This window comes from Semicossyphus pulcher, unplaced genomic scaffold (genome assembly GCF_022749685.1).
Source record: "Semicossyphus pulcher isolate SPU_LCO1_2020_fin unplaced genomic scaffold, fSemPul1.0.p SCAF_20, whole genome shotgun sequence".
In the NCBI taxonomy this organism is placed as follows: domain Eukaryota; kingdom Metazoa; phylum Chordata; class Actinopteri; order Labriformes; family Labridae; genus Semicossyphus; species Semicossyphus pulcher.
In genome coordinates, this window is record NW_027211694.1 from 22,171,092 (window position 1) to 22,197,311 (window position 26,220).

The 26,220-nt window shown below is 43.9% G+C and overlaps 1 protein-coding gene across 1 annotated transcript in view; it reads left to right on the plus strand.

The window, feature by feature from the left end:
• Positions 1–4,391: 4,391 nt before the first annotated feature.
• The window catches only part of mpped1 (metallophosphoesterase domain containing 1), a 94,653-nt gene continuing 72,824 nt past the window's right edge, over positions 4,392–26,220 (plus strand). Inside the window, exons 1-3 of the mRNA XM_069670758.1 lie at positions 4,392–4,470; positions 9,989–10,396; positions 14,115–14,296. Coding sequence (XP_069526859.1) covers positions 10,209–10,396; positions 14,115–14,296 — 370 coding nt within the window. The 5' untranslated portion in view covers positions 4,392–4,470; positions 9,989–10,208. The remainder of the gene's footprint in view (positions 4,471–9,988; positions 10,397–14,114; positions 14,297–26,220) is intronic.

Here is a 26,220-nt window from a genome sequence, read left to right on the forward strand (position 1 = left end):
TATCTGACAGGCTGATATGATATTTCCTACATGATCTTTCCAGGACGTCCAATCGGCAGCCGGCATCTGCAGGAATATACGACTGTGCCAGATGCTGAGATTAGTCAGCTTCACTATCTGGACGCTTTCCCTCCATCAGTCGCTCTGCTCAAAGTTCACTGCAAGTGATAAACACAGAGCAGACTGACGAGGTGACAGAAACGTGACTAAACTACTTCTGTTTGGACTCATTAACAGATTAATCTGGTGTGTGTACAGTCAGGCGGCGTAATGATTTTATTACAGATGACATAAAATGTGTTTTTAGGCACATTAGAGGGAAAAACAGGAAAGAAAACAAAGTTTAAATGGTGCAAACAGACATTTCAACAGTGCTGCAGCTTCATCAGTTGTTTAAATAGTAATGTCATTCATTTATAGAGCTTTTCAAAATAAAAGTGCTTCAAAAAGGCTACAAAATATAAAAGAAAAGGTCATACAATCATCTGGTTTTAAAAGAAACAGGGAATAAAAGTACTTTAAAGAAATAAAGTTAAAAGAATTGGACGATAACGGACGATGACATGACTAACACGCAGTCCAGCTAGAATATGTTTATAGTTGGACTGTAGACTGAACAGGATGTCTCATTATCTCCCTCTGAGTGAAATGTGTCCTTGAGTTCTGCCTCCTGTGTGTCGGCGAAGTCTGTCCTGTGTCCAGGTCTCTGTGGTGAGGAGGAGGGTGTGTGGCTGCGGTCCCACCTGGTTTGGCAGCAGCTCGGTTGTGTGTGAGCCATGTCTGCGGTAGCTTCAGCTTTCTGTGACATTCTGCCATGAAGTTGAGCGGCAGTTGTTGACCTGGAAATTGCAGCATGTCCTTCCCCTGGTTTCCTCCAGTTTCCCCCTGCAAAGTACTTTTCCCTTTATATTTAAACTAGACTGAATAAAAAGATGGCCGACATGAAAGTGAAGCCAAACCCTCTCTATCGCCCCCTGCTGACTGGCTGCAGTATAGCTCATAAAGCCCGCCTCCTCCATGTTAACAGATGGGACATGAGTCAAAGTATAAAATCAAAATACATTTTTCTCAAACATGGTTTCTGTCATTATAGTTAGTTCTTATCATGCTGATTTATGTCCAAGTGTTCATTTTTCTGACAAGTTTACTTTTAATTAGTTATTTGATGCTGTAAAAAGGGGGTGTGGCCTCATGATTGACAGCTCTGTTGACAAATGGGGCTCCTGCAGCGTTCTGTTCCCAAGTAGCAGAGTAGAGGAGGAACGGCGAGAGGAGACGTAACTAACACTAACACTACTGTCAGTGAACTTTCCATCAGCGTGAATATCTGCTTTAGACTGACACAAGAAGCTGTTCTGCTGCAGACTGAGCCCACCTGAGGGCTCCAACACGCCAAGGACACCTGAGGGCTCCAACACGCCAAGGACACCTGAGGGCTCCAACACGACAAGGACACAAGGTAAAGGTGTGTGTCGGGTAGAGGAAAGGGTGGGGCGTCAATACTGCGGCTCAGCCAGCCGATCTCTGCTGCACACACTCTGGATACAAATGAGCAAGATGGCAGCGCACGCTCCGGGGGGAGTTTAAGCTTCACTTTTGTACAATGTGAGGAGGTGGAGATGGCGTCCATCTTTAAATACAGTCATTGTGTTTGACCTCGGGGCTGCAGTAGCTCAACCTGCGGTGACCTGGGCTGGTAGCATGCAAGGTGCCCAAAAAGTTAACTCCTGGGCACTGCTGAGCTACCTCAGCTCGGTGCACCTGACTATAGGGCTCTAACATCTACACGCTGATGCATTAGGGCCTGTGCAATTCAGGCCTCTCTGCCTTTTGGATTATTTGTGTAAATATATAAAAATGTTTAAAGATAATTTTGATTGTCAAACATGCACCAAAGTTTGTCTCTGCAATGAAAGAAAGAAGTCATTTAGGTCTTTTACAAATAAACTTCTAGATGTTTCAGATTTTTATTTGCATGTCTTTGGATCACAGTGGTTTCTGTGTGACAGAAGAAAGAACCGATTACACGTCTGTAACCAAACATGTCCAGCAGGTGGCGGACTCACTCCAGCCTGAGACTCTGGCAGCTTCCTGTATCACTCTGAGCATGGTGGTAATGGATGCATGTGTCGGAGCTCCAGATTGTGGTCTATTTGTTTAGCTCATTACCAGCCTGAGTCCCCGTCCAATTACCTGCAGACAAACAGGAGCAGAGGTGGTGATTCGCTGTAATGCTGTAATTTCACTGATTACCCCGAACAAGTGACGACGAGTCGATCCCTTCTCTCAGATTCCTGCACGCGTGCAAAGATTTACAGGCTGGAGTTCATCGAAGGAAGGAGAGGAGAATAAAAATATAGGGATTTATTATTCTGATCAAAAATTGTGCACAATATGTCGTTAAAAATATCACATTTTTTAGCAGTTCTAAGAGACATTTTGATTGTAAATGATCACCATGATTTACTTTCAGTTACAGCTCAAATGATCAGATACTGTGAGTGTTTTTACATGAATTCACCTTTTCTTTTATCTGAAGCTAAATACTTTTTCAGTGTTTCAGGATGAATCTGTTCTGATTTAGACTTTTTAATCTGCAGTATGAAAACACACGAAGGCTCAGGAGCTTTTTCCAAATAATAGCAACACTAACATCCAGTCCGTGCTCACTTTCGGCCATTTTTTCCAGTCAAGATTTTATCTAAAATCAAGAATAACATTCTGTCGCTGCAATGAGACACTTCCACCTCCTTCCATCTCTTTATGATGCAGGGATTCTGAGTAACTGATCTTTGGTTCTGATGTCGTATAAGAGACAGATTCAGTCACGGGCTGCACGAACTCGAGCAAATAAATCCTCTCCTCTCTCTAATGCTCTGAGTAATTCAAGTCTAAATATTATACTCTACGTGAAGTGTTAAGAGTGAGATTTTTTCTGTGCAACAAACTGGAATATGATCCTGAATTCATGTCCGTAAAAGAAAAGGAGATCCGGTGCGGTTTGTCTCGGACCGGAGGGATGTGTTTCTACGTCGAGTGTGTGTTACGTCGGCTGCTTTGTTGTCGTATTTCTAACTTGGAATATTCCTGATTTGTGAACAGACCATTGAACAAGACTGTAAATGTGCTGAGGTCCGTTGGGTTTCATGTTGTGTTAAAGTTAAAACTGGATCAGGACCAAAAACCAGGACTTCAGTCTGATCCGATGTACGCTGCAGGACGTTGGAAGCCATCAAATCCTTATAAAATATGACGAGTTAATGGAACATGATGCAGAATCATTTATCAAACAAACCAACAACTGGACTTCAAGCAGCTCCAAAATAATAATAATAATAATAATAATGATAATAATAATAATAATAACCTTTATTTATGGAGCACTTTTCACCTGAGTTACAAAGAGCTTCACAGAGGCATCAAAGCAAAACAGGCAGGTCGTAAAATCAGAATCAAAAGCAAATATTAGAAATAACAAATAATTGGAAAGAAATAAATTATTTTCAAAGTATTTTTTGAAAATAAAAATGAAAGTAAAATCCCGAAAAGAGCTTCGGTGCCCTCACAGCAAACACAGCTAACGCTCTGCCCCCTTTGGATTCAGTCTCTGCCCGACGATCTCAGCGTACATGTCGGCTCGTACGGAGCTAACAGGCCTGAGATACAGCTGCAGCTTTGAAAATACCACACATGCAATATAATGTAACACTGACGGGTTATAAGTCTATTTTTCTGCTCATACTATCCTTCATCAGAAACACATCTGAAGTCAGGACTTTGACTCTGAGTATTTTTACCTTCTGGTTTTGTTCATTTTTCTCCTTCAGTAACAGAATCAGGTTCAGTGCAGGGTTTACACACAGCCTGCAATGATGTCATCGGTGTTTGTGGGAATAACAATAAATACATAATGATGAAGGAGCGGTGCCACGAAAGAAAGGTAAATAAAACGGAATAATATAAAAGAATATTGCTGCTCTACGTTGGGCTTAAATCTATTTCAAACACATGAACCAGAATGTGGATAATGTCTTTATATTTGCATTTTAGTGAAGGCTTCGAAGCAGCAGGTGAATCTTAGAAGTTATCTGTTGGGATCCCAAGTCATAGTTTTTTTAAAGGGGGGGACGGGGGGGCCATTTGACTTCTGACCTCAGTATTAGTGAAACCCTGGCCCCGGCCCTGGTGGCCCCTGAAGGGACCTTTAACGTAACAGATCTCAGTCTGTGAATGAGCTCCGTCCTCCCTCCCTCCTCTCTGTACCGCTCACCGGGAAATACGGTGGGCAGGACTGAACCGGGAGAGAGAGAGAGAGAGAGAGAGAGAGAGAGAGAGAGAGAGAGGAAGCAGATCTGCGCCGGTGCACCACGGGGTGCGCATTCAAACTGACCAGCGCGTCTCTCTCAGCGCAGACATCATCCTCTCCACATCATCACCGAGCAGCCTGACTGCAGCTGACCGCGCGAGCCGGTAGGTAGCCTCCTCTTCATCTTCTATGTGCATTTACACAGAGGTGCTTCTTTTATGCATGCACGAGGGGAGCAGAGATTTGCGTTGTTTTAACCCGCACGTCGCTGCGTTTTCCCGGGTTCATCTCCGCTCTGGTTCCTCTTCTGAATGTGATGTTTGTCACACGTGAGGTTTCTTCGCGCGCCTCTGTGTTCCGGATCTTTAATAAAAGCATGTAGATATAACGCTCTCCAGCAGGAACGCCGGTTTTAGGAGCTCCACGTCCAGAGGGCAAAGTCTGCGGAGTGCAGCGCGGGCTGGAGACGCTGTACCGGAGCTTCTAGACATCCTGCAGGCGTCAGTTTGTGCAGCTAATGGCTTAAAAGTTAGATTCTGGTTCCGTTTCATCGGGAAGAGAAGGAAAAACGAAAGCAAACTTGTGCATAAAGATGATAATTTACTGGTGCAAATAAATAATTCAGCTAAAATAATTTCAATGCAGATTTTAATGAGTGTTTACAAATTTCAGGCTGCAAACTTGTTCTTTAAAACAAGCCTGTCAGTGAGCTAAAGGTCCAGGTAAGACAGATAAAGGGATGTTTGTTATCAGAGTAAAAGAACAAGTAAAAAGAGAAATGTTTAAAATTATTCCTCCATAATTTTTAATTTATTCTGTTTAATATTTTTAAAGGGCTGCATCAGAGCCTCTTTAACATCTCCAGGCTGCACATGAAACAGAACAGCTCCACACTCAGATGCACTTTAATGTTCTGTGTCCACATGCACCAGAGAGCGAGCCAATGGGCAGAGAGGATTGTCACACAGTCTGATGTGTCGGCCGCTTGTTAGACATGAGAATGAGCATCCATCAGAGAGACGCTCTCCGTCTCCCTTCATCAGACGCTCTGCAGCCGCTCACACAGACTCCACAGAAGTCTGGTTCATGCTGCTGCGGCTGAGGCCAGAGGGGTTTGTTCTTCTCTCCTCTTCAATGGATGGATAACTGAAGAGGTTAGGGGGGCAGTAGGATTCTGACTTGACTGCAGAGGAACACAAAGTCATGTGAATCCCCGAGCTGCAAAAAGTCTGAATCTAAAGTGTTTAAAGATTAAAACAGTCACAGCGTTTGCTTCTTTGTCCCTTTTTCTTGCTGTAAATTTATAGTTTGTTGCTAAATTCGACACTAAAAATCCTCATCTGTACTTTATTCTTGACCTGACTTAAACGCTGCTGTTCCTGGAGGTTTGTTTCGAGGACTTCTTCTGACCAGTGATCTTCTCCCTCGTGCTTTCGATAACAGGTTTTCCCAAAAACCCATTTCTTTCGTCCAAGGCGACTTTTTCCCTCCGCTGAGAAATCTGATCCAGAAAATTGTGAGAGCTTTTTGTGTCTCATTCGCCTGAAGAAAGTCTGTCACCCAAACGGAGGACTGTGAATGCATCAGATAGAGGCAGCGGACTCGGGCGTGTGGAGATGTTTCAATGAAGTGTTACTCGCTCGTCTAAGAAGACAAACGTGTAGACTGATTGTTTCTTTGTCGTACATGCCGGGGAAATAAAAACTACAACAGCACTTTATTAAATTTAATGTAAAGTAAAAAAGAGATATTCCCTTTGAGCTTATAACAGGGTGAGTTAATTATTCAATATAAGGTCCCTAAAAAGAGAAAACAAATCAAACACGAAGAGATGCAACAGGAGACACTGACAGTCTGCAGCTTTAGAGGACCTGTTGTCTCGTAATACATCATCATCTCCCCTCAGAATCTCGTGCGGCTCTCAGAAGCTCTTGTATGAGGATCAAACAAAGAGAGCTGCAGAGATGAGTCCAAATCCGGCCTTATGTCATGCCTCTGCTGTTCACCGCGTAAAGATGTCCTCACTCTGAGATCATCTTTTTAGAAAGTTTTGGAAAGTTAGGAAAAATCTTCACTTCCTGCCCCCCTGTGTGAGGCTGCCCCGCCCTGATTGGTCTCACCTGTGCCTGATTAGTTTCCCCTCCTCAGTGTGTTTCTCTGCTTTGTTCCCTCCGACCTGATGTTCAGACGTCTTCCCCCTGTTGGATGTGTTTGCCGTCATGTTTCCTGCTCTCCTGGTGTGACCTCTCTCTGCCTCTCTTAACGTAAGCTTCGTGTTATTCCCTTGCTGGGCTGCTGTATGTCAGAATAATTATTGACTGTAAGTTAACAGTTTAACATTGAGGCTGTGTGCTGAGTCGCTCTGGTTGCTGAAGTTTCCCCGGTAGATGCACAGAAGTGATGGAAGAATGATTGTGTCTTTACTTCTTGCAAAATTCAGATTTTTCATATTTAATTATTCAAAGTTTGTTAGAGTTTGTTTCTTATCAATCTTGACCTTAATCTTTAAAATCAGAGTTTCTTGTAATCCAACAATCCCCCTGCTCGGTTATTTATTCTTTCCCTTATACGACTTCCTGCAGGCCGAGGCTTGAAAAGTATTACAGAGACAAAGATACAACATATCAGTGAGACGTTGGAGAGGACACGTTAGCCTTCACAGGGTGGGGCAGGCTTCATGTGTCAGCACAGATAATTTAGCATTAGCGTCCAAAGATTTGCTGAGGTCAGAGGTCAACGTCTGAATCTCTGATTGAATCTTTTGGTTCTCCTCGTCCTTTTTTTAATAAGCAATGCAGAAAAGAATCAGGTTTTGTTCCACATGATGAGATGAGAAACATGCTGGTTAAGTTGGTTTGGAATCCTGAACGAGAAAAGGTGAGAGAGAAGATTCAGACGGCGTCGTGTCTCTCTTGTTTTAGATACTCCAGGTGCAGTTTCCTGAGAGACGCAGGAAATGGAACAATTACCTGCAGAGTCAGAGCGAGCAGGATTCGGGTCAGGAGTGGACAGAAGGATCTCTTCCAGCTCGTTCACAGAACGTTCAGTCGTTCTCTGCAGCCGGCGTGATGCACAAAACTGCATTTGTGCTCAGAGTGTTAAAATCGCGCAGCATCTGTTAATGCATCTCTGTCTCACACTGTCACTGTCACATTCATGACAACAGCAACACATTTAAATATGCATGCACAGTCTGCACACACACACACACACACACACGTAGTATGCACTGCTGACACACATCCACCGAGCACGCTGGGATTTGCCCGTGACAAACTGCCACTGTGTGAAGTGTGTGTCTGTCAGTGTGCTGTCAGCGTGTGAGGTTGCAGTGAATGAAGAATGGCGATGGCACGCCGACATCGCACGGCGGCCCAGGTGGACTGTGCCAGAGCCGGTCCCCAAATTATCACCTCCGTCTCCCAGCATCCCCGTCTCCTCAGCTCCTCTCGGCAGCTCGAGCCGCACAGCTGAATCCAGACTTAATGGGCCTCACACACACGTGCAGGCCGCACACACCAGGGACGGCAGCTGAGAGGATTCTATCAGATGGGTTTATTATTTTACATCTCCGGAGCACAAAATGTAATGAAAAGAACAAAGTGTGCATGATAGTATATACAGGAAACAAGATTTCAAAGAGGGAAAACTAAAGAACATTTGCAGATAATAAATCCTGTGAGGGTTTGATTCTGCAGAACATCCGTTTTTCATTTAGCTTCCTTCTCGATGTAAAACAAATCGAGCTCTGTGATTTAAATACGAGGCTGAGCAGGAGCTAACAGATGCTCGTGTACGACGGTAGCTGCAGGGGATGCAGCCATCATAAACAGTTTACATTGAGCTGAATGCATCATCAACATTGTTTAAGCTTACTGCTGTTTTTTACGCCCTTCAAAATAAAGGTTTTGCATTCCTTTAATACCACGGATCTTCTTTCCATCACAGGTGTTAAATTGGATTTAGTGTGAGAACTTTCTTTTTAAATTATTTTCCTTTAACAATCTTCTGTTTTTCAGTGTATTTAACTGTTTAACATGAAATGCTGGAGTCGTCGTGTTCTGTTTCTGTGTTTGCACTGATTTTGACTTTTTTTGCACGAAGCGCCTGTGAAACATTTTTTCAGTGACTGAATTTAAACACTTAATTTTTCAGTCTTTCGTTCGAACGTTCTCGCTGCAGGATTCCTTTTGTTTTCCGTCCTGCCTCGTGTATTTGTTGCACACTGAATTATATCCATATTTGTATGAAGCCACGTCTCTACAGAAACAGTGGCTCATATTTTACATTGACTGTTCAGAAGTGATGAGCAGTTATGTCCTGAGCTCACAGAGAGACGTTCCAGTCAGGTCCATGGAGTGAGATTTTACATGGGAAACAAAAATGATCTTTGGTGTCAGACTGTTGCTCCGTGTTACGACTTTTACTTCCTCCAGACGGTCAGGTTTGATCATCTTCTTACTCCGTATTCGCCAATATGCTGAGTTTAGTTTCTGGGATTCAAAGGATGCTGTTTGGTCACATTTACACTAGTGGTCGACCGATACGGCTTTTTCAGTGGTCGCTGCCGATGTTTAGGCGGCTGATATACGAGGCCGATATCATGTTATTTTTGCATTTGATAAAATACAACAATTTAAAAATAACAAATGAGACACAACATTGCTGAACTTGAACATTTATTTAACGCTGTTGTCTGCATTATCTGCAACTAGATCTGCGTTCTGTCTGCAGTCCACTTATTTTAGATAAATTAATAATGTCCACCAAAAAACTCAACTTTGTAAAATAATTAAATTAATATACGTGAAGGAAAATAACATTTTAGTGCGCTTGAGAGAGAACGGAAATTCATAAAGTTTCATAAAAAATAAATAACGTTGTTGTTGTTGAGTTAGGTGGCCTTATGTGTGACGTATGCATGTGACGTGTGGCAGGTTTGTTACGGGAGGTGAGTGTAGACTGTAGAGGAAGTACCTGCAGCAGACTCGGATGAGGCCGCCTGTGTATGAACACGTGTTTAGTTTAATCGGCCTTGTGAGCGCAGACATCGGCCGGCCGATGATGTCAAAATGTCACTAATCGGCCCGATTAATCGGCCGAACGATTAAATCTAAATTGATCAACCGCTTTGTTGACAACAATTATAAATTCCACATTATCCCTGGCTAGATATTGAAACTCGTTGGTTGGCTGACAGAGATATTATAAACTGTTTAACTTCTGATCAGACGATAAAGATGTTTAAAAAACTTCACTAAGAACTGACGAGATTTGGACCCGTTTTTCTGACTGCAGCATCCCTGAGAGTGAAAACAGTTTGTCGTTGCACACTCCTTTCCTGCTCCTCTGCTGCAAAGATCTGCTGTTTTGTTTTTCTGCTGTGGTAAATTAAATATCATATAAATGTTTCTCTATATTCACACACTGTATGACTTATATTTCAGCACATAATTCAGGCAGTTAGATATTTTTTCTTTGCAGACGTTTCTAGTTTTGGAAAGTAAATCCCTAACCATGAACAGAGAAACAAATGGGTCTCAGTGTTTCTATGGAATCCTGTTCGCTCTTATATATTTTAAATTCGTAGAAGTGTATGAACATTTTTCATTGGACCACTTTTATAATGTCCATCTTTCCACACGCTCTTCATGTGCGCTCTGCTCTGTTGTTTCCTCTCAGGTGCAGACGAGCTGCAGAGAAGAAGAAGAAGAGGAGGAGGTGATGTTCTCCTCTCGGCTCACTGTGAGCTCAGCGAGGGTTTGAGCCTGTCAGCTGCATCATTTCCTTCAGACGGGGAATATCCACCCACTATCCTCAAGTGAAAAAAAGTACCAGCATCTAAACTTCTCCGCCTGCCGCCTCGCTCTGCCCCAGCCGCTCTCCTCCGGTCCACTGTGCCATGGCCTTCACCCTGTCAGAGATAATGGCAGCGCGGCGGCAGCAGCAGTCCCAGGCTCAGGCTCAGGCTCACACCCAGAGAGGAAGCAGGACGGCGGTGGAGGTAGACGAGTACAGCACCAACCCAACCCAGGCCTTCACCTTCTACAACATCAACCAGGGACGCTTCCAGCCACCACACGTCCACATGTGAGTAAATGTGACACACGGGGACGGGCGGAGAGTGAGGCTGAAATGTGTCTTTTCAGCACTGAAAACAGGATGACGATCGAGGACACGACAACGACCAGTTCTTCTTTACTCTCTTTTAATCTGAGAGTGAGAAAAGAGTGTTAGCAGCATGCTTATTTACAACCATCAGCATTTTCTTTTATTTATTTCCTCTCCACAACAACATACATTAAGAGATTTGTTATTTTAGTTCCCCTTTAAATGAAGCTGAAATTGAAAGTTTTTAATTTGAAGATAAATTAAATCCCTGCCTTTCTTTCTTTAAATGAAATAAAGAATTTAAATGCGCTGTGGCCTTCAGTGCGCCCGCTGTCTCGTCGGCACTTCGAAACAAACTCCGAGGAAGTTGTGTCACAGCAGCAGGTCTGAAACTGATGTTTGGACACGATGATGAGAGTATGTCACACTGACTTTTTAGAATGCTAAGCTTAGCAGTATTTAATGCATACTGAATCATGCCTCAGTTATATGGGGATTCAAAGATGGTAAAAATTCAGATGCGATACTAAACAGAGTTAGCTGCTTTTAGGCATTCATAAATTTGTTCCTCCTTTCGCTGCTCAGGGCGACGTGTTCGATCCCTCGATCTTTAACGAGAAAATGTGACGTGAGAAGTCTGAGGTATCGTTGACTTAACATGTCAGAAAAAAGGATAATCGTGCAATCCTCCATGAGCCACAGAGCTTCATAATGTTTCTGAGGACGCTGAAATACAACGTACAGCTCCAAATGAAGAGCCCACTCCAAATGTTCCTTAAATCAGCGTCTCTCTCTTCATGTCGCGGTCAGCCCAGTCCAGACCTGACCCCCTCTGAAAACCTCCTGAATGTGATCAAGAGGAAGATGGACGGTCACAAGCCATCGATCAAAGACGAGCTGCTCCGAGAGCGGCCGAACGTCACCCAGCAGCTCTGTGACAGACCGGAGGAGAGCGTGCAGAGATGCATGAGAGCTGTGATTAAAAACCAGGTTATTCCAGCAAACATTGACCTCTGAACTCTTCCTCAGTTAAAGCATTCTGTTGTTTCAACATGAACTTGTTTTCTTTGCATCTTTTTGTTTTCTCAACCAGTCGTCATTTTCTGCAAATAAAAGACCTCAGTGAGAATATTTGATTTGGAAGTGTTGACAATAAAACAAAAGTCCATTTTACACAAACTAAATAGACGAACCAGAGAAAAACAGATTTTTGAAGTGGTCGCTTAATTTTTTCCGGAGCTGTATCTAAAGAAAAAATTCACCATGCAGCGTGAACACGATTAGAAGACAAGTTTCTGATTTGATTTGAAGAAAAACAGTTGAATAATATCGTGTTAAAACCTAAACTATGAACATACTGTATACAGGTCTGTGGTCGCTCAGGTGAGAACAGGAATCCTTCCTCTGACTCAGATTTTCTTTTGTCCTTTTTATGATGACATGAGGGCGTCTCAAGTCTTTTGGTGCGCTTTAATTTAAATGTTAATAAGTCGGCCATTTTTGTTTCTAGAGCTGTGAAGAAACATCAGGATGGTTTATTTTATTACTTCTGATGTGTGTCTACTTCCTGTTTCTGGTCTGTCTTGTAAGCCTTTTTAATGCATGACACACTGATAATAAAATCAATCAATCATATCATGACTAACTTCCCAAACATTACTAGACAGTAGGCGTCAGTGTGAAATCGCAGTGAGTTTGGGAATGATCCGTCTGAGATGTGGTGGAAGAAGTTTGAATCTTAACTTGAACATTGCACAAAATACTACAATATAATTAAAATTCCCACATTTAAAACTTTAAGTAATATGGTGTAAATGTAAAGTAGATATTAATTTGTCTGTAGCATCCCTGTCCTGTTTATTTATTGTTTTTAACCCGTGCAGGCCCATTTATTCTTTCACTTTTATTCTACGGAAGCCCTAAGTGGGATAATAATCCCGAGATAAATAGTGCTGAAAACAACCGGAAAACACTCGTTATCACGGGAAAACGGAGTAAATAAAATGTATGGAATAATGTCCACTTAAGGCTTCCATATTATCCCTGGCTTTTGATTTATATATTGTTTTCATTGGACAGGGAGGACGGGAAAAATCTAACAAGTAACTTCTACACTGCCTCTGGGATGAGGTGCAGAAGAATATTTCAGTTGCATGTTTTAAAAAATGTCCTGTACGTGTCCATGAAGGCCAAAGCTTTGGGGTTTGACCATCAGAGGGCGCTGCTTAAAAATCAAACCCTAGTGAGGTGTTTTGATGTCATATCCTGTCAGGGGAAAATGATTGCTGTTACCTGAGGTGAGCACTGATTAAGAAAAAGACTAAATTGCATGTTTTGTAATCAATTCTAGTTAAAAATCTGCACAATTCTCCTTTTATACTTTAAATGTTTTAGGCTCCAACTTCCTGCTTTAAGCTAACTTAGACAAATAGCTAACATGAGCAGACCTGATAGTTTGGTGCCTTGGCTGGATTCCTCACATCAATTCAAAGTGTGTTAAATTACCTGACACTTGTTATTCAAAGTGTCTGACAACATTACAGAAAGCATCCCTACAGAGATGGACCTTTCTGTCTCTTTAAAGCCACCAGACTCCATTGAGAAAAAAGGTTATTTATTAAACAGAACAAAGAAGTGAGTTTTGTAGAAAATACGTTTTTTTTTGTGTTTCACAAATATCGTCTTGAGTCTGAACTAACAATTTAAAACACCAAAGTCACACAATAACACAAACGAACTGACTGATCCATGCAGCGGTAGACCGGCAACTCCTGTGTTCTGTGAGGTAAAATTACTGTTTTTGTCAATGGAGTCTGGTGGCGTTGATGAGGGTGACGTTGGAGCTGTTTCTGGTTTTAATAAGCATCTTCCTCCGTAACAAAAAGGTCCGTCTCTGTAGGGATCCTTTCTGTGATGTTGTCACACACTTAGAAGAACAATCTGAACCTGTCAGTGGAAACAACAAGAACTTTAACCAGGCCTTTTTGCCCCAAAGGATTAGGCTGCAGCTGATACATGAAAATATCAGCTTCAGTTTTAGTTAAGTTTCATTTAAGTAACCACGGAAACCATTAAAAACAGACTTTACATTTCCTTCCTTTGACGTCTCCTCAATAGAGGAAATAAAACACTTTTCATGAACTCTCGATGTACTCCATTACTTTGTGACTCAAACTTCTCACCGGCTGTCCTACATGCATCATCTTTCCCACTTCCTCTCCTTTCTCTCTTGTTGTGGGGTACAGAGGAGGAGGAGGAGGGGGAGGCAGGGCTGGGTGTTATCGTACCTGGAGGAGAGCTCACTAAAGTGGGCCATGGTTATTCACCAGCTCCCCTCTTCCCCCTGGAGACCCCGCGGATCTGCACGCTCGCTGGCAGTCCCACAGGACTCTGCTCTTTTCCTATATCTGCGCTTTATTCTTTCTCCATCTCTGCACATTTCTCTTTCTGTCTCTCTCTGCTCCGCGCTTTTATTGTGGCCTCTCGCTTCGTGCTGCGTCTCCTCTGTTTCCTCCTCTGCCTCAGTCTGTGGGGATGATTTTCTGCTGGATACTAATTCAAACTTCTTTCATTGTCAGCGTCTTACCACAGAGACTCTGCATACAGCGCTGCGTCTCCTTCTCCTGTTGTGTGCGAGAACAGCCGCAGTGACCTCTTTTCACTTCCTCTCTCCCTAACTTCTTCTTCTCTGCTTCAGGGTGGACCCGATGCCCCACGACACACCCAAGCCGCCGGGCTACACCCGCTTCGTGTGCATCTCGGACACTCACTCCCGCACAGACTCCATCCAGATGCCGTACGGGGACGTGTTCATCCACGCCGGAGACTTCACCGAGCTGGGGCTGCCGTCCGAGGTCAAGAAGTTCAACGACTGGCTAGGTCAGCATCTCTAAGAGTTCTGGGTCAGGGTTTTCTGTATCTAGGTCCCCTTGTGATGATGTGTGCATACGGCCTGGGTCAATGCGAGGCTAAATTTACTCACTCTGGGTGAAGAAGGAAAGAGAGAGATTCTTTTCAGAGGCTCAAGGCCACAAACTCTTTCTCTGTAATTTAAAGAAGTACATCGGAGGTTTCATATGTACCACAAATTGGAAATCTTTCACAGCATGCCAATCATATTCTTAAATTGATTTCCTCACTAACTTGATAGATTTGAGTCCTTTCTACGTTGTCGTTGAGTTCAGGGACGCTCTGAGAACGCCAGAGATCTGAATCAGCCTCTGAACAGCACATTTTTAAATGTAAGAAGCAGTAAGATTCCTCTGTCTGCGTATTGTTTGTCGTCTGTGTTCAATTTTCTGACAAACAAAGCCCCTGAATGCAGCGCTTTGTGGCCACTGATTCTCAAATCCTTGAGGAGTTCCTTGAACACACCACAAAAGAGAGTGCGTTAAAATTGTTGTCTGCTCATAACTACACTTCTACACAATGATAACTTTGACAAAAGGGAGAAAAAGTTGGCTGAATGTTCATTGCGATGACAGGAAGTCACTTTTACAGACGTGGATTGAAACGAAACAGCTGGAAAGAAGAAATCAAAGCAGAAACTGATGCTGTTCTTTGTAAATCAGACCGCAGGGGTGTAGAGATGGGCTGTATGGGATCTGTGTTAAACCCACAGTTCGGTCCTTTCAGTGTGATGTGGTGCAGCCTGAGTCTGTTTTGGGTTAAAGTCCTCTCGGCTCTGACAGACTGCAGAGACGTCCCAGCTCAGATCTGTGGAGTTTAACCCTGACAGCACCTTTCTGTCTGAACCAAGAAGAAACGCTGAAACAAAGCAGGACAGTTCAGTTCGTTCTGAGTTTGTTAAAGCAAAAAGAAAGTAGACGATGATTTACAGTTTAGTCAAAAAAGACGACTTGACTCACATTTTTGTCGCAGTAAAGGCCGGGGCAGAGAGCCGAAATATCCACAGAGGTTTCGTCCTCTCAAACAAACGGAGCCTGTGAGTTAATACGAAAAAAGAAAAATTTTTAAAGTGAAACTTAAATAATTGTTTTTTCAGTGATCTTTGGTTGGACGAAGAATGTCAGGAGGAGCGGCAAGATGAGTTGCTGAGAGCTCGTTTCTGGGTGCTTTTTTCAGTGTGCGTCGAGCCTCCTGTCACAGGCTTTATAAGGAGACTTATTTTATTTATTTATAAGCACCTTTCACAGAGCAAATATTACTATAATAATAATAATAATAATAATAGCTACAAATGCACAAAATGACAGCAGAAGTTTCTTTTTAAAAGTAGGAACTGCAGAGAGTCTGTGCACAGGTAGACCAGGGATAGAGCAGGTCAGAGATGTGCACAGGTGCCTGATCGTGCAGGGCTAAAGGAGAACAAGGTATGGCAATAAATGCAGTGTGACTGTATCTGTTTCTGTGCAGTGTAAAACAGAATCCGTGCCTCTAATTTGCGACTCGTTTATAATGTTTTGTACGTCAATTCAGCATTTTAAAATAGAAATATATTTCTGTTCTACCGTGCTGTTTCACTCAAAGTGTACAGTTGCTAGCGTCATGTGACACGCGTCTCGTACAACATAATTTGTGTGTCGATCTGGATTTGTATCCGTGCCTCTAATTTACCACTTGTACGTCAACTTAAAAAAAATTTCCAGAAGAAAAAAGCGCCGGGACTTCCCTGCGTGTGTGGATTGTTTTGTGACACACGGCGCGGTACAACGGTCTCAAAAGAATCGGCACAAATTGAAGTTATATTTCCATTTAAAGATGCTAAGTTGACATACAAATGGTGATGTACAAGTGGTAAATTAGAGGCACGAATACAGATCCTACGACAGAGCGTTAGGGCCAGATTTATTACAAGAAAAAAGTTGCAATACTTACAGAATAAAATCGTAATTTTATGAGAATAAAGTCGTTATTTTCGACTATTGTTCGCCTAAATGTTATAATGAAGGGAAATGTCAGAAGAGCAGCAGCCGCCTGCGCTGCAGTATAACTTCACGGTGAAGTCCTCGTAAATGATCGCACAGGAGGCTTCATACGACTTGAGGCGGAGCTGTATTTATTCTGGTAATATTACGTCTTTTTTTCTCGTAATCTCAGTTTTTTTTTTCTTGAACATCCATCGTAAGATCCACATTTACAGACACAAATGATGTTGTAGGAGACACGCGTGACGAGTGACGCTTGCAGTCGTGCACTTTAAGGGAAACCGCACGTTAGAACAGCCTAAAAAAATTCAGTTTTATGAGATCACATTGCACAGATAGATGTACAGTTAGAGACACAAATCACTGCACTTATTGTGCATCGTGTTTTACGAGTTACAAATACTCGAGACTCTTTTATTCCCATACAAGGACTTTAAAATGAATCCTGAAGTTAATTGGAAGCCACTGTAGGAAACATAAGATCGGTGTAACGTGAGTCGACCGGCTAGAACTCGTCAGCAGCCTGCAGGAGCGTTCCTGTGGATGGTGGAGGGAGGCCTTACTGAGGCAGGGGAAGCTGCAGCAGTCGAGCCGCATCTCTAACTCTGCTTGTGAGACGACAGATTTAAGTTTGGAAATGTTTCTGAAGAGAAAGAAACATGATGCATGTATGCCTGTGCTCCACAACCATTTGGTTTCATCCCCTACCCCTAGTTCCAGCTCAAGAACCTCTAGCTACTTTGTCATTGTTTTATCTGTGAATTAAGTTCGCTTAATTGACATCACTTGAATTGAATTTCTTTTCGACGTGCGTACTATTTTCATGAAACATCAGCAAACTTTTTCTACTGATGAATAAGTGAGGAAACTTTGTGTTCAGATTTTGTGAAAGCAGGAGCAAAGTGTCCTCAGACTTTGAGCCGTACAAAGAAAGTGGAGTCAATATAATTTGATCAAAATTAGCATGAAAGAGTGTCAGCCATTTAATCTGGTGTAGAGCAGGTTATTCAGTGTTGAGATGAGATTCCTCCAGCACACTTGCTTTTGTTAGACGCCGTGTAGGAGCTCAGTCTCGTCTTCTTTGACTCTCTGCCTCACCGTCCTCCGCTGGAAGCTTCTTATCTCTGCACCGAGTCGGGAGCAAGTGTAAGTCTTATCACCGCGACGAGATATCAGCGGGAAACCGGGAAGAAGTGACCTCATGCGAAGTCGTGTGCGACGGAAAAACTGTTGAATCTGTGAATCTACAGCCGTCCCTGCTCTCATCTCCATCATCATCATCCTCCAGCAGCAGCCTGTTAGCGTGTGCACGGGCCTGTGTGTGTGTGTGTGTGTGTGTGTGCGTCTTTCTCTGAGGGGGAGATAAGGGGGAGAACTTGTTGTCCTTCCCCTCCTCACACACACACACACACACACACACACACACACATGCGATCTGCGGGGAGCGCGAGCTGCAAATCCGCTCGCCCGCACTCCAGCGGCGAGAGAGGCAACGGGAGAGACGGGGAAGAAAAGATAAACCGAGCCAAACGCGCCTGCTGCTGCCTCTGAAGTCGCTCTCTCCTCTCTCCATCCCTCTTCCTCCCCTCCTCTCTCCATCTTCCCCTCTTCTTCCTCTCATATAAATATTTATAATCTTGTCTATTCCTATTCTTTCTCTCCTTCATTCCCTCCTGCACACACACACACACACACACAGCGGCTCATTCTGTAGATGAATGTAACTCCTGCTGTTACGTGTGTGCAGAGCAGATTTACAGAGAGATCAGATATTCATTTCCGAGGAGTCGGTGCAAAGTAAGCCTCCGTCAGGTAACCATATCTGCCCCCAAACTTCATTATCCTCCTCTTCTTTCGTGTGGCCTTCACACTTCCCTTCTTCCTCCCTCCATCACCTCTGTCTTTAGGTGCTGATTCTCCCCCCTCCGTCCTTTGCACCCTCTCCCCGTCTCAGCCCTCGGTGGCAGCTCCCTCAGATTGTTCTCTCAGCTCTTATTTTTAGCAGGAAGTCAGTCGGCTCTCGGGGCCCGCTGGCAGCCGCTCAAGGCTTTGTCAGGGATGGCGAGCGCTGCAGGAGAGGAGGGGAGAAAGAGAGAGAGGAGGGGGGGGAGGACTGAGGAGGCAGGAGATGAAATTTGCGCAGGGTGAAAGGAAGTTGGAAAATGAGGAGGAGGTTTGAAAAGAGGGGGAGGGTGGACAGCTGCTGGACCTGGGTGAACTTACAGGGGAGTGATGCCAGACTTCTGCCCTCTGTCATGGTGATGCACGCAGGTCCAGCTGACCGTGTGTGTGTGTGTGTGTGTTTTGTGATGCGGTCCCTCTACACCTGTTGAACTTGTGTGTAGACTTCCATCCAGTTTGTTTCTTTTGGTTTACTTTAGTTATTTTTTGTTCAATAATTTCCTTGTGTGTGAAACATTGTAAAGTATGATGCGCTTTCCTTGTTTTCAAGGGGAATAACAGTTGCTCTGATACAGAGAGAAACGTGACGAAATATATGGTATAAAGAAATATAGGAAAAATAAATGGAAGTAAGAAATATGTCAAATATTTTTTATTTAACGAGGAATATTCCCAGTGAGAAACAAAATGTCTTTTCTAAACAGCAGAACAAAACAAGTTTCACATAAAGAATCCTGTTTTTAAAAACTTCCACGCTTATAAAATAATCTCGTTATTGTAATCGTAGTTCAGAGAGAAAGAAGAGGAAAGTCAAACATGATTTGTTTCTGTGACTTAAGGTCGAAGTACTGAGGAAATTATGAAATTAAGACTTAGAGAGTAACTGCACACTTACGCCTCGATCCCACAGGATCCGTGTCCGGCACGTTCCGTCTGCTCCGCGGTTCTGGTCCATCAGACAGCGTGGGCCCTCGCCCACAGGAAGTGTGTCTGATCCACAGTGCAGCGGAGTGCTGGCCCAAGCAGCTGGATTCACGAGATCGCGGGAGAACTACATTATCGCGCGAGATTGTGAAATCACGCGAGATTGTGAAATCACGCGATAACAGAAATGTTAACAGTTCAGTTTGACCTCCGAGGTTGATTATGGGCTCATTTGGAGATCATTCTGTGATTGTTGTGCTTCTACCTTGGCTGAGTTTCGGTGTGTTGTTGTTATGAAAAGCTGTTACCGGTCTGAACATGGTGTTTTATTTTGAAATGACCGGATGCTGTATGCTGCTTTCATGTGTGACTTCCTGTTTGGAACGATCTGCTCTGTTGAGCTTGACGCTTGCTTGAAGTGACCTCCGCCAAAAATAGACCCGGCGCGCATCTTTAGTGCATCAGAGCGGAGAGACGCTTCTGGGACGCACCGGAGACGGACTGCGGTGCGTGCTGTGGAATCACGAGCATTTACTTGAATGGGAGCGATCGACTCCGGAGGTCGAGGCGCACACGGAACGCGCCGGAGACAGAACCTGTGGAATTTGACGGTTAAACATGTTTTTTGAGCTGTAATCTAAATTATATTGCGTTACCGTGATGAAACACATCGATGCTGGTGTTAATATTGACAGTTCTTACCAAATTTATCAAAATCAGCGTTTCATGGGTTGGAAATGGCTCAACACGCCCTCTAAATTATTTAAATCAGCCCTGGACCTTGCCAGCCGATGGTGACGTAGAGACGACCGTTTGTGGAGTGGGTGGAGTTATGGTCAGACCTGTGGGTGCAGTTACACTTTAAAGTTATAATCTTGAAGATCTCAGTTTCGTTCTCTTTGGCGGCACCTTAAGGCGATAAACGGTAACTGCGGGAGCACACTTCAGATATCCAGACAGTGCTGCATGTGTGACGTCGGCTCCGGTTATAACTCTTGATTTTCCTGGCTGACGGTCGCTTTCCTTTTCAGACTGTTTGCTTCATCTGAGCGTCGAGTTTGTTTCTTCTTCTTTGGATTTTCACTTCTTGTTGAAGTTGTATCTGTAGTCATCCATCTTTTCTTTGTTTGTTCAGCCATAGTAGATTACTGTTTACTCGCAACACTTGCAGAGAGCGGAAAAGCATAGCATAAGCAGAGACGATCAGCGGGGTGGTGAGTGTACGGTTCACTATTGTCATGTAATGTTGTCAACAGAAAAATAAATGTTAACTGTTTCTCACAATATCTCAAAAGACATTTATTAATGAGAGAAAGCAGCGAAGCCGAGTCCTTTACAATGCCACACATGACCAACGGAGCGAAACGCGTAATGTGTTACCTCGGCGATAGTGTCTTAACATTTATTTACAAGAAAATCTTCTACATTATCACTTTAAGTCTTGCACCTTTATTTGATAGCTGAAGACTGACAGGACATCTGGTGAGGAGAGAGAGGGGGCTGACATGCACCAAATGACCGGCAGACCGGGAGTTGAGACTGCGGTCAGTCCGACGAGGACTGTAGCCAGTGTTCAGTGAGAACAGCACCTTAAAGATGCGTTTTGAAAGTCCCGGCAGAACAAGTTTGAGTTTCATGAGTGGCTTTGACATTCATCTGTTTGGATCGTTTCAAACTGGAGCTCAGCCTCACTGGTTTCTCTCATGTTGCCTCTCTGAGCTTCTAGCTGCGTAAACCAACACAGCTGCAGTCTGCTTTAGTTTAAAGACTAAAGTTACAATACTGTCGTGAAACGCAAATTCTCCAATCCATCAGGTCTTAAACAATTAAAGTGAAACCGAGTAATGCAGAGCTGTGTTTACTGAGAGAAGCTCAGCAAGTTCGAGGTGTTCCTGAGTCTGCAAAGAGATTTTTATCCTAAACAAAAATCAATGCAAATCTTTCTGCAAGATTGTAAAACAAAACCTGTGCAGCAAGTTAACAAGGTCAGCACTCCGCTAAAGAGGTAAACATGCTTCAGGGAGTTTACCAAAAATCATACATGTCTAAATTGTGAGTTCCTTACCTCACAATCTTCACTTTCACAGTGCTACGTTTGGTGTGTTTAAGGTGAAACACTGTTTTCTGATGAGCACATTGTTCTGCCTGAAAAGCTGTGATGGTTTAAAAGCACGCCTGTGAGCGATGCTGAAGTGAGCGCTGGATGTTGAGGATGGAGGCTGATTACATGGGACAGGTGAGAGGAGAGAGATTCAGAGAGAGAAAGGAGGAGAACGAGGAGTAAGTGAGGGTGAGAGGCAGACCTCGAGCTCGTGAGCAGCAGCGCTTCACTGCAATTGTCTCCAATAATGGCCTCTTTGATCAGGCTTTCAGCACGCACACGCGCCAGCAAGCGTCCACGTGGGTTTCGTAAGCTCAGCTTCTCTGAGTGTTTGCGTGTTTGTTTGTGTTCGCCGGCCTCGCTGCAGACCTGACTGGCGTCTTTATTCATGCCGTGTGATAGCGTGAGCCGGCGGAGCGGAGCGGGAATATTCTGCAGAGAATGTTGTGTTTAAATATGGATCTGATTGTGCCTCCGAGTCGATTCAGGGTCAAGAGAGGAGCAGCTTCAATTCTTAAAGGCTTTGTTCTCTCGCTCCTTCTATTGGTCTTTATTTTCTTACAGTGAATCCTAAAGTCAGACAGATTAATTAACAAACAACTGGTGCTTTCACTGTCTTTCTGACTTTTCCCCGGATCCACAGAATGTATCAAATATTAAAGGGACAATCAGGACATTTCCACTCTTTTATGAACGACATGATTGACATGAATCCAGGTTAAAAACAAAGCAGAATTTTTAAAAGAATGCTCCAATAAATTATCCCCCGCCTGTAGTCCTGGATGTTCAGCTTGCTCCTCTGCAGAGCGGTCGCTGTACTCAGCTTGGATTCACAGCGACCAAAGCTGCAGTGAAATGGTTAAAATATGTACAATGAACAGTTTGCATACAAACTTTTGCAGTACGATCTACTCCTCTGCTGTTCACCTGTATGTTCCAAACAATCATTAACAGTGGACGTTTTATGTGCGGCCAATAAGCAATGAGAGTGCAGCACAGAAGTGCCAACAGTGACCCAGCAGGTATGTAACCTGTCAGTCTCTGCAGGAAGTTGAGAAGTCCGATTCCCCAATTTTTCGCCACGTTGCAACTTTTGACAATCCCCACGACTTTTCTGCAAAACTGCATCAAGTTTTACAACCTATACGATCCCGTCGGTCTCATGTTCCTACATTTTAATAGAACCCAAAGGAGCGTTTCCTAAATACATGTCCTGACTGATGGCAGGAAACAGGTTCTTACCAGACAAACACGAGGATCACGGGCTGGATGTTTGGTTCAGTTTTATGCATCACTTGGATACTTTAGGTTTAAAAGGTGTTTGTTAAGGTTCAAATACATACACCAGTTAGCATCAGTACGGTAGCTGACAAGCGGCCAGAATGCAACAACATCAAACGCGCTGCAAATACAGAAACGATGCAAAATCAAAAACACTGAGCGCCCCCTACAGGCCTGCAGCACGTACGTGTGTTGACTGGATTTGCGTCGTTTCTGAGTTTGCAGCGCTTTTTTTAAGCACGTTTATTATCTGCAGCTTGTTTCCGTCGTTGCATTCATTTTAGACTTTTGCACGTGCTTCTTTAATTTGCATCGTTTCTTTTTCTTCTAATGGAAACTGTTTCATCCGTTGCATCGTGATTGCCCTTGTCCCCAAAGGTGAAGTCCTGAGAACCATCCATCACTCAAACTCGTTTTTTGCGCTTATGTAACCTGACTTTCACCCTGCCAAAATGATACAGTCATTAGAGGTAGTCGCCTCGCTATAAACGTAAATATAGGTTGTTAAAAGCTGTTGCACAAACAATCTGTAAGGTATTTTCTTTAGCGAGGACAGTCTGGAAAAAGAGATTACCTGATGCAGCTTTAATTGTTGCTGGACGGTAAAAATGCAGCTTCTTGTTTGGACAGCAGATTGTTTAAACTTGATATTGTCCCTTTGAATAAAATAACCCTCCACAGGCCTCTCTCTCTCGCTCTCCCCCTGACTCGCTCTCCCTCTGACTCTCCCCCGCTCTGACTCTGGGTTGCGAGGTCTGCAGCCTTTAGCGTCTCTGCTACATCTCTTTATTTAGCGCTGGCTCGACTCTGTTCCCCTCCGCTGCTGAATAATAGATAAGTGACGACCATGATGCGATTGCCGTGTAGGCACTTTAAATGCATGTGTGTGTTTTTTCTTTGCCCGGGAGAGGGAGTGTGTGTCTGCTGCTCTGCCCCTGCCTCCTCATCTCTTTCTGAATGTGTGTATGAGCGTGTGTGTTACTTCGGCCCCTACATCTCCATCTTCTGTCAGGTGTTTCACCCCCTCAACCTCTCCTTTGGACCTCCTCTTCACCCCTTCTGCTCCCCTCGTTCTCCTCCTCGCTTGCTGCCCTTAGCTTGGTAACAGCGAGGGCATTAAACTTTCATGACTGCTGTCTTTTTCTGGCACGCTCTCCTTCTCCCCCTTTCTTCTTTCCTTCCATACTTCTCCTCCTCCCTCTCTCCTCTTCTCTCCTCGTTTTCCTTCATTCTCATTCTCTCCACTTTCCAACCTTCATATCTTTTTCTTTCCTCTCATGTTTACCCGGCAACGAGTGCTGCAGGAGGAGAGCATAACGAGGAAGTTTGACTCTCCTTTTTGGTTTTTAACGTCGGGAAACTCGACAGAATTTCAAGTGACTGTAAATTTAGGCAAACCGTTTCCCATCTGTCCCTCACTGCTTTGTGCTTTCTATTTGCACACTTGAAAGACTGTTCCCCGTGTGTGTGTATCTGTGTGTGTTTGCGTGTGTAAGAGAGAGAAAAAGATGCATCAGGATGTGAAAATGGTCGTAGAAACGTCTCTTTTTTTCTTCCCAGCGTCTGTGGGTATCACTTACGAAGTCTTTCTCATAATTTTCTCTCTCTCTGTCTCAGATTTGTTTTCTGGGTCAGTGTCAGCGCGTGTAATTTGATGTGCTCTAACTGTTGCTGAATTAAGCAGTAGCCCTCTCCTTCGAGCAGAAAGAAAACGCACACACACACACACACACACACACGGCGCAGGCCGAGCAGAGTTAAATAAAGAGCAGAGGGGAGTCGGATGTAAATCAGTTGCAGTGCTGGTGGCTAAATGAAACATCAGGAAGGCAAATTGTTTCGTGCCTCCATGTGTGCACAGAGTCCGCAGCCTCGCTCACCGAAGATAAAAGTCCTCTAAATGTTTTGATCGGCGGCTCATACGAACATAAACATCCAGAGGTGGAGAGACAGGGCAGCAGCGGTGCAGCTGTGCTGGGGTTGTGTTTTAAACCTCATGCCAGATTAAAGTTTAAGTTTATGTTTTTCATGCTGCTGAATCAATAGTAACTAGGTAAAACCTAGATACAGTCAAAGGCGTTATAAACGATCGCTGAAACACAATCTAATGTAATCATGAGCAGATTATAAACGTCAGCCGCCTGCAGCAGAGAGGCTCAGTTTGTTGTGCCTTAGTGGTTGTTCGGCTGATCTTTGTAGTTTTTTGTGTCAGTGTTTGGTCTTTATAATTTCTTTAGTTGATTTGCAGCTCTTTGTATCACAAATATCGCCCCCTACAGGCCTGGAGCACTTCCCTCGTCTTTCTTTCTTTAGCATGTGTTTTCCGGGTTTGTGTGTTTTTGACGTTGCATCGTTTCTGTAGCTGCATCGCGTTTGATGTTAATTCATTTGTTTCGGATCATATTACGAATATCATTTTTCAGAATGCAAAGTTTTCGGCACAACTGGCTCGCTATGAAGCCAACGATGGGAAAAAAGGTGCACGCTAGCTAACGCTATCAGCTAGCTAACACTGTAATCTAAACTTCAGGCAGACGTTAGAGTCTAGCTACTATCTATGAATTCAAAAATCCCCGACACTATCCACTCAAGAAACTGTGAGGTATATTACACTAGCTTTAATGCTAGCTACCTGCAATAACCTACAGTGTTTCTATACTGGTTTTAAATGACACGGCAACCAATAAGAGTGAGGCAGGCAGATGAGACTTCCAACCTTTTACCTTTCAGGTAAAGAAATGTTCAAAACATCAGAATTCGAGGTTCCTCCATTCGTGAATAAGGGAAATATATTTATGATTACAGAAAAGCAATATATTTAAATTGTTAGACTCCTGCAACCTGTTGATTTACCTCTTTTGGGTTGGACCAATGACTGTACATAAAGATGGACGCCGTCTCCTCCTCCTCTTGGACAAAAGTGAAGCCTAATTCCCCCCGGAGCGGGCGCTGCCATCTTTCATCTGTATCCAGAGTGTGTGCAGTAGAGATCGGCTGGCCGAGCCGCAGTATTGACGACACGCCCCTTCCTCTACACGACACACACCTTTACCTTGTGTCCTTGCCATGTTGGAGCCCTCAGGTGTCCTTGGCGTGTTGGAGCCCTCAGGTGTCCTTGGCGTGTTGGAGCCCTCAGGTGGGCTCAGTCTGCAGCAGAACAGCTTCTTGTGTCGGTCTGAAGCAGATATTCACGCTGATGGAAAGTTCACTGACTGTAGTGTTAGTGTTAGTTACGTCTCCTCTCACCGTTCCTCCTCTACTCTGCTACTCGGGAACAGAACGCTGCAGGAGTCCCATTTGTCAACAGAGCTGTCAATCATGAGGCCACACCCTCTTTTTATAGCATCAAAAACAAAGAAGAACAGAGTAATATAAAAGCACTTGAATCTTGCATGGGCAGGCCTTCCTCCTGCTGAATGCTTGGACAAAAATACACTGCACAGTACGAGGGTTGAACATGGGCTAAATGTGGCTTCAGAAACCCAGTTTAAAAACAGACACGGGACAGATGGCGAGTGGCCAGTGCTTTAATTCATCAGCATTCGTCAGGAAGCCCACGTCGCCGGTTGTGAAAGTTGCAGCTTAATCTTCCAGCGCTTCATCCTGGAGGCGACGTCGTCACACTGAACGTGGAAGTGGAGCAGACAGGATGAAAGAGACGGAGATGAAGTGTGGGAGGGAGGACGAGGAAGAGAGAGAGAGACCAC